General features: G+C 40.8%; 1 protein-coding gene across 2 annotated transcripts in view; it reads left to right on the top strand.

Moving 5' to 3' along the window:
* The window catches only part of KCTD3 (potassium channel tetramerization domain containing 3), a 28,273-nt gene extending 13,989 nt beyond the window's left edge, over positions 1-14,284 (top strand). For both annotated transcript variants that reach the window (XM_065833865.2, XM_065833866.2), the window contains exons 10-18: positions 3,131-3,246; positions 6,974-7,061; positions 7,198-7,314; positions 8,030-8,200; positions 9,337-9,492; positions 10,461-10,557; positions 11,999-12,183; positions 12,261-12,399; positions 13,072-14,284. In XM_065833865.2, coding sequence (XP_065689937.1) covers positions 3,131-3,246; positions 6,974-7,061; positions 7,198-7,314; positions 8,030-8,200; positions 9,337-9,492; positions 10,461-10,557; positions 11,999-12,183; positions 12,261-12,399; positions 13,072-13,654 — 1,652 coding nt within the window. In that variant the 3' untranslated portion in view covers positions 13,655-14,284. The remainder of the gene's footprint in view (positions 1-3,130; positions 3,247-6,973; positions 7,062-7,197; positions 7,315-8,029; positions 8,201-9,336; positions 9,493-10,460; positions 10,558-11,998; positions 12,184-12,260; positions 12,400-13,071) is intronic.
* Positions 14,285-14,287: the final 3 nt, after the last annotated feature.

Below are 14,287 nucleotides of genomic sequence, written 5' to 3'. Positions count from 1 at the left end.
AACTTAATTCTGAGTTAATTTGTTATTAGATGTATCTCAGTAGTTGAAATAATGAGAATTAATGTCATTAACTAAAGTCAAAATGACAAAACTCACGTTTTGATCCATGTGCCCTTAAAGGAAAACCTTACTTGAAAGATGCTCCAGGGATTTTTAGCTATGTTAACTACTGTTGCTTTTTTCATACTTGAATGAGTAGAAGCAGCAAGTCAGATTTAGAGATGGGTAAAAGCAGAAGTCTTGTATGACATGATGCAGCCATAACCTCTTTTACTTGTGGCTCATAGAGTTCTTTTATGTAATTGGGGTCCACAAAACAGAAAAGGAGGTTCCATTGTATTTAAAAAAAAAAAAAAATCTGAAAAGTGTGTTTAACAGTCAAATGTGAAATATCTCTATTAAACAGGGAGTAAATGTTATACTTGAGAAGCCTTTTCTTCTGTTATGCTGCCCTTGACCAATTCTTAAAGGCAGGGAAGAGCTGGAATGACAGGTGTACTCCTGTAACAGGCATTGCTTTAAGCACTATGCTATTACATTCCTCCTGCATTTTCTGTTTTGACTTAGCTACCTTGGGATTTGCAATAAGCCATGTGAAGCAACATCTTGAATTTTTGGAAATCAAGTGCAAAGAGAGGCAAATACAATAAAGAGACTTTTACTTCAAAGAAAAACTTTAAAATATGCTGTTATTATAAGATTCTGGTAACTCAGACTATGACTGAACATGGCAACAAAACTGAAGAAAGCGCTTTTGCTAAACAGGCTGTACTGTGTTGAAGTGACTTTGTAAAATGAAGTGCCGCTTGGGACCAGGAGGAGCAGAGAGAAAGTGCCCACAGGATCGAATCTTTAGTCCAGCTAACATCGAACAAAATGTCCTGTTCCTCTTTTGGATAATAGGTCATGCTGCTTGGTTTAAAAAAAATCTAAAATATACTTGTGTTAAATAGTAATAACTTGACTATAGCTGTCTTGTTTCTTTGTAGTGGCAGGTGCTTGCAGTCCTGCTTTGTGTTAGAGATGTAGTACATTGCTATCATCTTCTGAAAGAAACTGTGTGTTTCGAACAGTCATTGGAGCCTGGCGACACCATCCTCAGAAAATTGTGTGGGCTGGCATCTCTGTGATAGAGCTCTCCCAGAGCGCTCGCTTTCCTTTCAATATTACTTACATAAGACACTGCTGCTGGATTGCTGCTGTAAGCAGTATTTTAGAGAGGGACCCTTAAGACAAGAGCCTGTCATTACGTATAGCATTGTCTCCCCTGTGGATGGATCTCAAGATTGTTGAGACTAAGCAGGACTGACACTTCAAATTCCTCCAGACCATTCAAGCTGTCTTCCTTGATTTCCTTGAACCTCATCCTTCTCTGGAGGAATCAATTCTAGTTGTTTCTGTGGATTTTTCTATTACGGCCTTTTTCACGTGCCCTGTACTGCTGAATCTTATCTGCATCGAGTGATTGTACCATGACCTGGAAAACAGTTTAGCATCCTGATTAAAACATAAGTATATATTGAGCTTCCTGAGGTTCCTTCTTGGGGTTTAACAGAGGGCTGCTTCTTGGTTGGGAATGGCACTCTGTTCATTTGAATTTATCTAAAACAATGTTGGGAGATTTTCCAGCTGTTGGGTAGTCTTGTTTTGAAGACATCTGTCTGCTGCAGTTAAAGTGTATTAGTGAGGAGTAATATAAATATGTAGAGTGAGCAGTATGGAATAGGAAACTTGTGAGTGAAGCTTGATACTCGGTAGTGTAATGTATCCCCACTTTTGTACTTACCAAGCAGTAAAACTTAATAGTCTGGAATTACTTACAAACTGAGTTGCTTACAGGGCTGGTTTGCTGGACTTCATAGCTGGCAAACTTGGAAATGGTCTCAGACCTTTTTAGTTTGCTGTAAGTTTTAAATCCATGGTACAATAAGTAGTACAAAATGTGGTATGCTATCCAGTTTGCAGTTCAACAAAAATATTCATATTGGATCTATTGTGAGACTAGGAAGCTAAAAGAGAGGACAGATTTTGTGGAAAAGCTCAGATGTTTAAGGTCTATTATAACTGTAGTCATCAATGCCTGTCATATTCTGCAGTGTTTTGATTTTTATTAAGTGAAATGTTCTTGATGCCATATTTTCTTTACTTGGAAGGCCAGCATTTGCTGGTAAGTTTTATCTTCTAGATTTTGAATAGTATGTGATGATTGGTGAAATTGGTTCCATAAATAGTTTCAGTTTTTAATAGCCTGTAGTGTCTACTCATGGGCTGTAACCAAACTTAAAGATCTGGAGATGAAAAGAGAATGAAAGAAAGAAATAGGCTTTTGCAGGCTGCTTATTTTTATGGCTTCAAGTATTTCTGCTAAAAAAGAAATTTGAATGTATTTAAGTAGTGTCACATTGGCGATGTTCAGTCTTTTCCCAAGAATAAACATGAAGTGTTGTAGCCTAATTTAGTTTCTAAAATATGTTGTCAGACTGCATCTATTTGATTTGACTTTAAAAAAAACAACCAAACAAAAGAGCTCTGAGAACTTGTAATACTTTAAAAGGTAATTGCAAACTAGTATGGCATAAATTCATCTGTCTAGCAAAACCCATGAAATTACTGCTTCTTAAATGACATCTAATAGTCACAGATAAAAAGAAACAAAACAAAAAACAACCAAACAAAACCTAAACAAACAACCCTTCCCCCAACAAAAACAAACACAAAACCACCACCACCACCAAAAAACCACAAAACAACACAAAGGAGTCCTGCTTGCTGTAATAGGATTTTGGGGCTTTTAAAATACTTTGGGATGTTTAAAACCATTTGTGAATTTGATGGCTGTAGAAAAATAAAGAATGCGTATTTTGCATAGGCTCTTCTTCCTGCTATTGCCTCCTTTTTTCCAAGTAATGATTGCATCAGCAGAGGTGACATCACACTCTCATTTAATTTAACGGAACCCAGTTTGCTGCTTGAATTGTAGCTTACCTGGCACACTGCAAGCCCAGTTCTGGCTTTCCTTTACTGACTACTGTAATAAATGTGACATTTAATAATAGTAGAGAGATTCCATTGTTACTGGCTTTTTTCTCTTTGTTTTAGATGAGCTTCATAGACTCTTCATTTTTTGTAGGAGTGTTCAGTCTTGGAGTCCCTGTAGATGCTCTCTTCTTCATTGGCAACCAGTTGGTAGCTACAAGCCATACGGGGAAAGTGGGAGTGTGGAACGCTGTGACTCAGCATTGGCAGGTGTGTTCAATTTTCTGCATCACTTTAATAAACTAGTATGTCTTTCTAGTAAAAAGAGAATAAAGTAATCTAAAAATATGTGTGAAATGCTTATCACAGGGTTTTCAGCCCTGACTTTGCCACCTTGGTAGCTGAGTATAGTGCCTGTAAGCAGAATGTTGAATTGTTCGGTGGTACTACCAACATGCTTTTTAGGCTTTCAAATAAAAGGATGTGGTGTGATTTGGAGTAACAAATGTCAAGTGTGTGTATATTTAAGCTTCCAGGTGGATTACTAACTTTGTAAAAATTCACTAGGATCATAGGAAATTTAAAAAAATTGTGGGGAACATGTGACAGCAATTCTGCACCATCTGAAAAAAGAAAACAAGGAGGCAGTCTGGTATCTGGGGATCTCAAAAGATTTTACAATGTGAGACTCTTCTTTAGCAGAAATATATGTTATGCTTTAAAGATGTCTGTCTTGCATGTGGATGCTTCTGATTGTCCTGACTTTATTCCTATTGTCAGAATGCATGTTAAACAGAGATCCTTGGAGTCTGTGTGAGTCTGAGAAAACAGTTGAGCATTCATGTGAATAACAAAGCTTGTAACACAGCCAGATGGACGTCTTTGTGGAACAAATCCTGAATGCAATAAAAATCCCGAAACTGCTTTGCAAATCTCAGGAGGCAGAACTGACCTGAGGCTGCTGCAGTGTTTGCTGACTAAGTTCTGAGTCAAACCCTGAGTGACAGTACTGCTAACAAATAACACAGATAATAAGCATGGGATAGCACTGCTTCTGCAGCAGAGACAGACATGTTAGTATGGTCTTGAATTAAACAAAACATTATTTAAAGTTCGACTGATGCCCTGCAAAACTTCTGTTAAGAGGCAACTTAGTGCTATGTGACAAACTGGCATTTGACAATGTTTTCTAAAGGAGCAAGTCATAAGGAATAAAAAACGATGTCCCATTCATCGTCTTTGTTTCCAGGGGGAGCCACGGAAATCTTTCAGATCACATTAATAGTTCCTCAGTTTGACTGACTGTTCCTTTGGTGAAAGCATTTCTTTCTGAAAAGCAGAAAATCTTTGTGCCAGGATGTCCTAAAACCAAGGTTGTGGTTTTCTTTTTTTTTTTTTTTTTTTTTTTCCCCTAGAGGATGAGAATAGCTCCCTTTAAAATAAACAACAACAACACCTCCTCCCCCCGCCCCCCAACCAACCAACCAAAACCCAACAACAACAAAACAACCACAAAACCAAAACACCAAACAAAAAAAAATCAAACACCTGCGCACCCCTGCTACAACCAGTTTTAAAATGCTTTCTGCACCTCAGATGCTTTTGCTACTAAAGAGAAGAAAAAAATATCTTCCTATAGATCTTCATTTCCCTTTAGAACACACTCCTAATGAAGAATCCCATAAAGCCTTAAGTGGCAGGACTGTATGTCTGATCTTTAAATTCCTCATGAGAAATCATGATATTTGTGTAAATGCTTTCCATGAGTTGCCCATAGCTCTGGATTTAGGATGTAATCGTGCTTGCTGCAGCAAGAGAGGTTATGAGGAACAGAATGTGCCAGTGTTCCATTTCAGACCAAAACCTTTTGTTTCTTTTCAGGCTTTCTTTCCCAGTGCTTTTTTGAGTTCTGCTTTCAGGAACTTAGTTCGTGCAAAGCTATCCTTCCTTACACTGTGATCTTTATATTTGATGTATTACACCCTATAGAATAAGAGGTAACACAAAGCAATAGAGTATGACAGAAAAACTTGGTCTGTAAAGTGAGAACTCTCGCTGGCCGTGTTTTACCAGTGCTTGTTTTATAGGGTTGCTGTTTCCTAATGAAGCTGCACATCTTGGCAGGTGCAACTGCTGAATCACCTCTGGTTTTCCTATCTTTGCTGCAGAAGAAAGGACTCTCCTTGTTTTCTATGATCTTTCTGACCCAGTTAGTCCAATTCTGCTGTCAGCAGTGTTGTGGATCCTCTTGCTCAGACCTCTCCTTGCAGTTGTTATGTTTTCTGCAAGATGATGAGTGAAGTGGTGTACCTGTTGATGGGTTTCCTCTAGTTTTGTAAACTTTTTGCAGATGGGAGAACTTCCGTGTATACCTTTGATCCACAGAACCAGAGAGCATGCTGCACCTTGATCCATAGCCTCTTAGTCTTAGAGACTAAGTCTTAGAGACTTTAGTTTCTTGCCTCTCTGCTCTTGTCCTACTCTTTTTTAAAGTAGTCTGGAAAAGAATAAATCTTTTGAAACCAAGCTCTGTGGCCCAGATCGTTAGACACATTATTTAATTAGGTGTAGTATGACTTTGACTGTGGGGAGGGTAGGGTACTTAAACAGCTTTGAGATCAAGAATAGCAATTCTTTTCAGTAATTGGAAAGGATTCTTCTCCAGGTCATTCAGTCGTCAGTTGTATGAGGAAAATCCAAGTGCTTTCCAAGAACAATTTATTTTTAGCATTGGATCTCTGTTGAATTATGGGTGAATGTGAGAGAGGCATAATTCTTTAAACAAAGAAGGGGGGAAGGTGCTTCTTTCCCCTACCCCCCCTGGAAAATATGCAGAAGTTGTATTCATGTTGCATCCTTCTCTGTAAGGCTAAGTGATAGGCTTCAAATATGTTTTAGGGGCTTACAGACTATCCATAGGTTAGGAATGGGTACTGGTTTTGAGTGCTAGTTCTTTGGGGTGTGGGGAAATTTCTTTGGTTGGTTCATTTTGCTTTTATCCAACAGATTCATTGTAGATATTTGACAAACAATTTTGCAAGTCTCTGAAGTGATCAGAAGGATGCTGTTGGTCAGAGCAAAATGAGCTGAAATTTCCATGAATTAGTATTCAGTGTCCATTAAGTGGACTGACTGAAACATATGGGCTACAGGAAAAATGCTGTGACTTTGTGCATCTTTGAGTGCTCTGGATAAAAAATGGCTTTTGGCTTTTTCTTCCTCAGGACTGAAGCAAAAAAGAATTGCTTGAGATGGGGGACCATACTTAGGATAATCTTAACTTTTTATTTGCTTGACATCTCTGTCCCACCTGAGGGGATAAGTGCTCCTTTTGATTCTAGAGGGCAAAGAGAGGGCATTCTTAATCCCTCACTCTAAGTTGTAGACAAATAAGTAAAATATGACAATGCTGCCTTTCAGTTTACTTGGTGTGGATGTGTATTGGAAGTGGGATATTGTACTGGGACAAGAATTTCTTTCCCTTCATATATCTGCTAGAGGCTGAGATATCCATAGAGGCTGGGAATGGGACACAAGAACTGGGAAGTAAAAGAAGGCTTAGAGAGGCAACATGTAGTTCCTTTGCCCAGCAACCTCTTAAGGAGTTGTCAGAAAAGGAAGAATGGATAGGACAGGAAGTGTGATGTACATTCACTTTGCATATTGCAAAAAAAAAAAATTGTCTTTTGAAGATGTGCTTCAGCTGCAACACTTTAAGCGTTGTGCCTTCATGTGGAGAAGGATCTTCCAAAACAGTTGTGCTAACTTGTCTGTGTCTTTCTGCTGAACTTCATGATTTAGGATTAAATTTGACAGAGGAATATGATCTACCAGCAGTATTTTAAGAATGTCATTTTATGTGCAAGTGGATGCACAACCGCTTCAGACCAGTACCAAACTCAGGTGGTCTTCAACAAAATGCACTGAAAATGTCTGAAAACTGAGAAAGTAGCAGCCTAACTTCTTGATATTTTTTTTTCCATTCTGTTTGCACTAGGTTCAGGATGTTGTTCCTATCACAAGCTATGATACTGCTGGGTCTTTTCTGCTGCTGGGCTGTAACAACGGCTCTATCTACTATATAGGTAAGAAGTGGGGCCAGGTTGGAATAAAAAGGAGGCGGTACTGAGCAGCTCTGTTCTTAGATTCTTTAGTTGGTCTCAGTTGCATCAGAACAACTCTGTCTATTCAGAGCAATAAACAAATGACTCTTCCCCACAGACATGCAGAAGTTCCCATTGCGAATGAAAGACAATGATCTTCTAGTGACAGAATTGTACCATGATCCCTCCAATGATGCTATAACAGCACTCAGTGTCTACCTCACACCTAAAACAAGTCAGTATTCTATTCCTGTCTGTTACAGATGCAGGTTGTTTTTGTTTGTGTGGGGGGGGTGGGTTTGTTTGGTTTGGTTTTTTTGTTTTGTTTTGTTGTTTGTTTGTTTGTTTTCCTAAATGGACTTTTTCTGCAGCTGCATAGCAGGGCTAAAGCAGACAAGTTAGCCCCTGACCTAAACAATGACTTTTTCTTCATTTAGTCATCTTCAAATAAATGATGAACACTAGGCATAGTTGTTTCCCCTTACATTTGTACATATATATAGTTAGGTACATGTACGTACGTGTAAGTTTGCAAACAAAGCAAACCCCCTCCCAAACCCACATAACTATATTGATACCACAGTGACCTTTTAACAGTAGTCCTCCTTGCTCTTGCATTGTTTTCCCATTTGACCCCCGTAAGGCAGAAAAATAAGCAATATGTGGCACATATTGACCATATCATTGTGAGGAGTTTCAAAATATCTGATCATATGACTATATCCATCCCTTTTTAAACTTCTAGGAGGGAGGAGGGATCTGGAGAGAAGGCTTTTGTTAAGACAGTGTTGAAGATTAGAGTATGGAATTAAACAAACATTGGGTTTTTTTAGTGGCAAAAGGTCCTCTCTGTTAATGGGAAAATAATGAATAAACAGTGTTTAAATATCTATCCTACTGTGGAAGCTTGGAAATACTATTCTCTACAACTGTATTCTTGCTTGCTTTAGGTGTAAGTGGCAATTGGATTGAGATTGCATATGGCACCAGCTCTGGAGCCGTGAGGGTGATTGTACAGCATCCTGAAACAGTTGGGTCTGGGCCTCAGCTCTTTCAGACCTTCACAGTTCATCGAAGTCCTGTTACAAAGATCATGCTCTCAGAGAAACACCTTGTGTCAGGTAATCTTATTTGTACGGGTGGTTCTCCCCTCCTCCTGAGCAATGAAATATTTGTATGCATTGCTGTATAAATTGCATCGTTCCCACATGTGATAGAAATGAGTGGAACAGATTTGGGAGCAGGGGAGGGGCTAGATTAACTTGGATCCTCTTTCTTAAATTAAGCATTCTTCAAAGCCTATAGCAGTTAAAAGGTTTTATTTGACCAGATACTGGAACAACTAGTTCTTTCACTTGTGGCTTACTCCAGGGTTTGTAAACAAATGTATCCCTGTCAAGTCTTATTGTTGTGGGCAGGTCCTTTAGGATTTGTCTTCTTTTAACAGCCTTTCAGGAGCTTTCTGAGTTGTAGCAAAATACACATTATCTCCTCTTGGGCCCTAGAAAAAGCCTTCCCATGGCTTCAAAGGGCTGTCTGTGTTTCTTCTTTCCCCAACAGTCCCCCGGTGTTGTGCTGTCCTGTTTGTCCTCTCTTATACTCAGGAAAGTGTGTTGCTTTCAGGGAAGATGCAATCACTCCTTCCCCTGTAAGAATCTGTTTCACCCAGAATCCAGCAACCAGCGCAAGGCAGAGAACAGATTTGCTTTCTGCTGCTATCCCATTTTTTTTAAAAAAAAGGAACAGGAGACATGATATCCAATTATACTGTAAACAAACAGCACAGAGATCATCTGTTCCCCTGCAATTTGGTGCCAAACCCTCAGTGCCAGGAAAGGGCCTATCTGCATGTAGAAAACTGAGTAACTGATGAATGAAATAGAAAAGCACTATTGTGTGAGGAGGGTTCTCCTGCCAGGCCGCTTTCATGGCATGTCTTGTCCTAGTGTCTGCACACAGCGCACTGAAGTGTGCTGTAGGCTACTGGTGCTGACTTAGTCAGACCTTAATGTTGTGTTCCACCTGCCACAGTTTGTTTCTTGAATTTCTGAGGAAAGAGACAAAACTAATAGAAAATGGACATCAACAATTTATAGATTATTGGATAATTGTTTGGAGATGCTATGTCACATGACATTGATTGAATTTTGCTTGATTGCTCAGTCTTAAAAAAAGCAGCATATAGAAATCATTAGAGAAGTTTATCTCAAAAGTTTTGTCATTGCTTGTAAATGCTATTGTATGTTTTCCTTTCTAGTTTGTGCTGATAACAACCATGTACGGACATGGACTGTGACTCGGTTCCGGGGCATGATATCAACTCAGCCAGGCTCAACACCTCTTGCATCATTCAAAATCTTATCCCTGGAGGAGGCAGAGAGTCATGGCAGTTACTGTTCTGGAAACGACATTGGTAGGATGTCTCTTGAATGCGCTGTGATAAGCTGATACATTCATTACTCTCATAAAGGTTTAACAGACCTTGAATGCTATAACATGCAAGTCAGCTGATGGGTGTAAGCTCTTATGTACTGCTCTCTCCTTGGAAAGATGGCAGGGATCTGTAAGATTCACCTGGAAGTACTCACTATTTAGGCTCTATAGAGTGACTACACTTAAAGGGCTTACTCTGAAGGTCAGAAAAAGGGAGGAAGAACCTTCAAACACAGATACTACACCTCTTCCTTGAGCAAATCACTTTTGATTTGACTTGAGTATGACAGAAAGCACAGGAGACTGTATGAAAGCAGATGAGCACAGCAAGGTTTGGTTCTACTGCTAATTCCAGTTCACTGTTCAGTCGGGCTTAAATGATGCCCATGCATGTAAATAGATTTGAAGTTGTGACAAAGTTTACCGAAGCCTTGAAGCTGCCGAGGCAAGTGGTAGGAGCACTTTGCTATAGCAAGATACTGAAGGAATGTGAGTAAATATGGGTAGACAGGTAGTCTAGATTGCTGTCTGGTCTGAGTCTCACAAATGAACCTTTGATTAATAGGATGCCCTGTGAACACAGGGTGGGGTCAGTTCTGTGGCAGGAAATCTGATTAAGCCTTCAAACACCTAAGAGCTGCAAAATAAGCAACTACTTCTAATAGAGGCTTAATGTGGGGTTTGTACTGACATAATAATACCTTCAGGAATATACAGGAAACTCAAGAATGAGTGTCCTTTAAAGGAAAAGAAGAAAAAAGATTTGTATCTGTAGAGGCTTCTAACTATTGGATGGCTTTTTCTACCTGTTAGTCATCTTTGATTCCCTGGTCCTGATGCTTTGAAATTACAGTGGTCATAGTAATATGAGTTTGGGTCTCTAGGACTGTATGGGGAAGAAGGTGAGGGAACTGAGACAAAGATATGATCTTTCTTTTTTTTCTCTAGGACCCTTTGGTGAACGTGATGATCAACAAGTGTTTATCCAAAAAGTTGTTCCTATCACTAACAAGCTGTTTGTAAGGCTGTCTTCAACTGGAAAAAGGTACCTCCATGTTTAGGGTTTTAAGTGAGAACAGGGCAGTACTGTTCAGGTGGTGGGGTCTCCCATCCCTGGGGATGAATGCAGCTGCACTTGGCAAGCTTCTAATGTGCTCGACAGCTCTGGCTGAACTCTAGTTTGTGTGTTATTAACAGAACTGTACTTAATGATCTACTATAACCTGGGAGCCAAGTGGCATTTTGAAAAACGTGATATCAGAGACTCACTTCATTATTGTTCACCTGCTGAGCTCACAAAACAAACATTTGTGTGCCTCCACAGAACCTGTAACTCTCAGCCACAATACTATGCTAATGTCAAATTTCAAAACTAACGCCGGAGTTGCCACCGGCAAGGATTATGGTGCTCGCAAAAGTAGACAGAGAAGCAGTTTCTGTCTTGCTTTGCACTTGTCTTTGAAGATAGTAGAACCTTTAAAACTGAGAGACTGTCTTACTAGGTCAACTATATAATTATTTACTTGATCTTGACTTCATAAAGTTCTACTATATTGCTGCCAATGTAGTAAAAAAAAGTTTCCAAATAACCACAGCTACTTTTCATCCCGTTAGGCTAGGAGGATGACAAGAGATCAGAAACAATGATGCATCTTAGTTCTGTGCTGCTGCTTATTCTTCCTTCTCTTGCCTAACAATGTTGAATCTGGGTGAAAATGTTGATGCCTTAATGCTATTGGCATGTCAATTGAGGACTGAAGACAGAAACCTGAAGATTACTGATGTGCCTTTTTTTTTGCTTACTTCAGGCTAGATTTGTATGTAGTGGGAACTTTCTTAGATGACTTATTTTGTCACCTCTTTAGTAAAAACCTCAGTGCAAGGGGCCAGTAAAACAAATGATCCAGAATAAGTGAGGTTCTGGTGTGGAGCGTGGCCTAGCAGCTTACTTTTGGGAGTCCTTTTCCTCTCACTCCCCACATAAGCTTTTTAAATAAAGGTAAAAAAGCAATGGAGTTCTGCCATGTCAAGTGGTATTGTAGTTGTCATAAGACAAAAGTTATCTGTATAGATAACCTTGGATTTATCATCTTTGGATTTTTTTGCATATCTTCTATATGGTTAAATGTGCTGTTTTGGCAGGTTGGTTTCCTAGAGTGTCTAGCATATGAAGGGGCTAGCTGCTGTCATTCTGTGAGAGAGCCTTTGGTTTCTAATCATTGCAAAATGAAAATAGACATCGAACATATGGGAGTTCCCTAAAAAAAAATAAAAAAGTAGTAAGACTGCAGATGTACTGGGGGGAAGGTACTGCCTGCAGCTGAGCAGCATGCTGGTCATGCAGGGGAAGGAATTTAATCTGGAAGGAAGGTCCTTTTTCTGATGGCAAATTTGGTGCCTTCTCAGAAAATCAAAACAGTACTGACTTGACTGGCCATACTGGCAGGTGGAATTGTTTTGGTAACTTGCGGTTTCTCTTCCCATAGGATCTGCGAGATCCAGGCAGTGGACTGCACTACTATCTCGTCATTTACTGTGCGAGAATGCGAAGGATCCAGCAGAATGGGGTCCCGGCCACGCCGCTACCTCTTCACGGGCCATTCAAATGGCAGCATCCAGATGTGGGACCTGACCACAGCTATGGACATGGTTAATAAGAGTGAAGACAAAGGTAAGTTGTGTTCTTTTTCTGTCCTCATGCTTGCATGACTATGGTAAATGGAGAGCACTAAGAGCTGTCTCTTTCAGATGTTGGTGGCCCCACAGAGGAAGAGCTGCTCAAGTTGCTTGACCAGTGTGACTTGAGTACGTCTCGCTGCGCCACACCCAACATTAGTCCTGCCACCTCAGTTGTTCAGCCAAACCGGCTTCGGGAATCTAATTCCAGGTAAGTCACCAAGGGCAGCACCGGCTGCAGACACCAAACATTTTACCCTTCAAGTAGACAAAGAGGGATTTGGTGACCTGAACGCTGTAGCTGAGCCCCAGAATGCATCTTCTAAGTGTCTTGAACTTGATTTCTGTTGGTTTATATGTGTGCAGATTAAAATATCCTATGAGAATCTGAAGTAAGTGATCTAGAAGCCCTTGTGTGGGGTTGTGATGAGTATAATGCTATTTTAGTGGGAGCTGCAGTGGTGGGTGGGAGCAGAATGTGCAGAAGAACTGTTTATAAATATGTAAAGGGTGAGTGTCATGAGGATGGAGCCAGGCTTTTCTCAGTGACATCCAAAGATAGGACAAGGGACAACGAGTACAAACTGGAACACAGGAGATTCCACTTCAATATGAGAAGAAACTTATTCACAGTGAGGGTGACAGACACTGGAACAGGCTGCCCAGGGAGGTTGTGGAGTTTCCTACTCTGTAGACATTCAAAACCCGCCTGGACACATTCCTGCGTAACCTCATCTGGGTGTTCCTGCTCCGGCAGAGGATTGGACTGGATGATTTTTCCAGGTCCCTTCCAATCCTTAACATTCTGTGATTCTGTGAACTGGCTGCTCTTCTCAGTCTAACATCTGCTCTTCTCATCCTTTGTTGTTTTTCTCTTTTGAAGCCTCCAATTGCAGCACCATGAAACAATCCATGAAACAGCCACGTATGGTTCTGTGCGACCGTACAGAGAAAGCCCTTTATTGGCAAGAGCAAGGCGGACGGAGAGCTTTCACAGCTACCGGGACTTCCAGGCTTTTAACTTACCCAGCAAAAGCCCAACAGAAAAGGCAGCTGCTGCAAATGGGAATTCAAGCCAGGCAGAGGCCAGGAAGGCAACAGCGGAGGGCAGTGCTGCTGAGAGGAAGGCAGTCCTGACAACAGCGCTTGAAGCACGAGGCACAGGCATGACAGATGCAGGTGGGTGTTGCAGCACAGAGGTTCACCGTCTGCCAGAGAGTTCTCTGGATCTCAAAAGAAGAGGACCAGAAGAGGAGAGTGAAGCCAAAGCAGAAAGCAAAAAGAAAATGGGGTTTGAAGGAGCTGGCTTTCTGGGAAGGAAGAAAGTGCCTCTCCTGGCATCTGTACCAGTCCTGGCTGAAGGTGGGCCTGAAGTACCTGCTGCGGCTTCTCCATCTCCTACGAAGACATCTGCTTCACCACGTCACCGGAAGAATGACTCATCCTGCCAAGACTATGGCTTGTGAACATGTGACTGGTGGCAAAGATGAGGTGCAGGTGCCCTCTCGCTGGTAACAGGCATAACATTATGTGTTGTGGGTCGTTTCTTGCTTTAATACCCACAATGAAAGTCGTAAGGTTATGAGAAAGTACCTGGCTGCTGCCAAACCTTTGAAGAGTTGTCCACATCAATGTGTGGCTTTATGTAATGCTCCAAAATGTAGTGCGGTACTTGGTCCAAAATGTTGTTGTGCATTCTGGTGTAAATGTGGTCAAGCATGTGGTATGTTGTGCTAAAGGAATGCTTGGTTGCTCAGTGGAAGATGCCTTTCAGACACAGCCACACACTGTGCTGCAGAGCTGCTGCTCTCTTGGCTGGATTTTGCCTAATTCACAGGGCTGCCTCGGTCATCTTGTGTTACAAATGGGATCCTTGCTGTGTATGCTGCTGTTTGAAATCTGAAGTGTTTTGTGCAGGTTAAGGAGGAAGCTATTCAATATAGCACGTTACTTTGCCTCTTAGTCCAAATAAATGGCCAGAGGAGTATTGCTTGTGCTTTCTGAAAATGTATGCTGTAAGATGATGGGTTTTGCTGATTGTGACTGAAAGTATGCATAAAAATATGCTTGGCAGAATACACAGAAGTGGCAGTCTCTTG

The sequence above is a fragment of the Patagioenas fasciata genome, chromosome 3 (genome assembly GCF_037038585.1).
Source record: "Patagioenas fasciata isolate bPatFas1 chromosome 3, bPatFas1.hap1, whole genome shotgun sequence".
Lineage (NCBI taxonomy): Eukaryota > Metazoa > Chordata > Aves > Columbiformes > Columbidae > Patagioenas > Patagioenas fasciata.
Note: the sequence above shows the minus strand (reverse complement) of the source record. Positions and strands in the feature narration are given on the sequence as shown.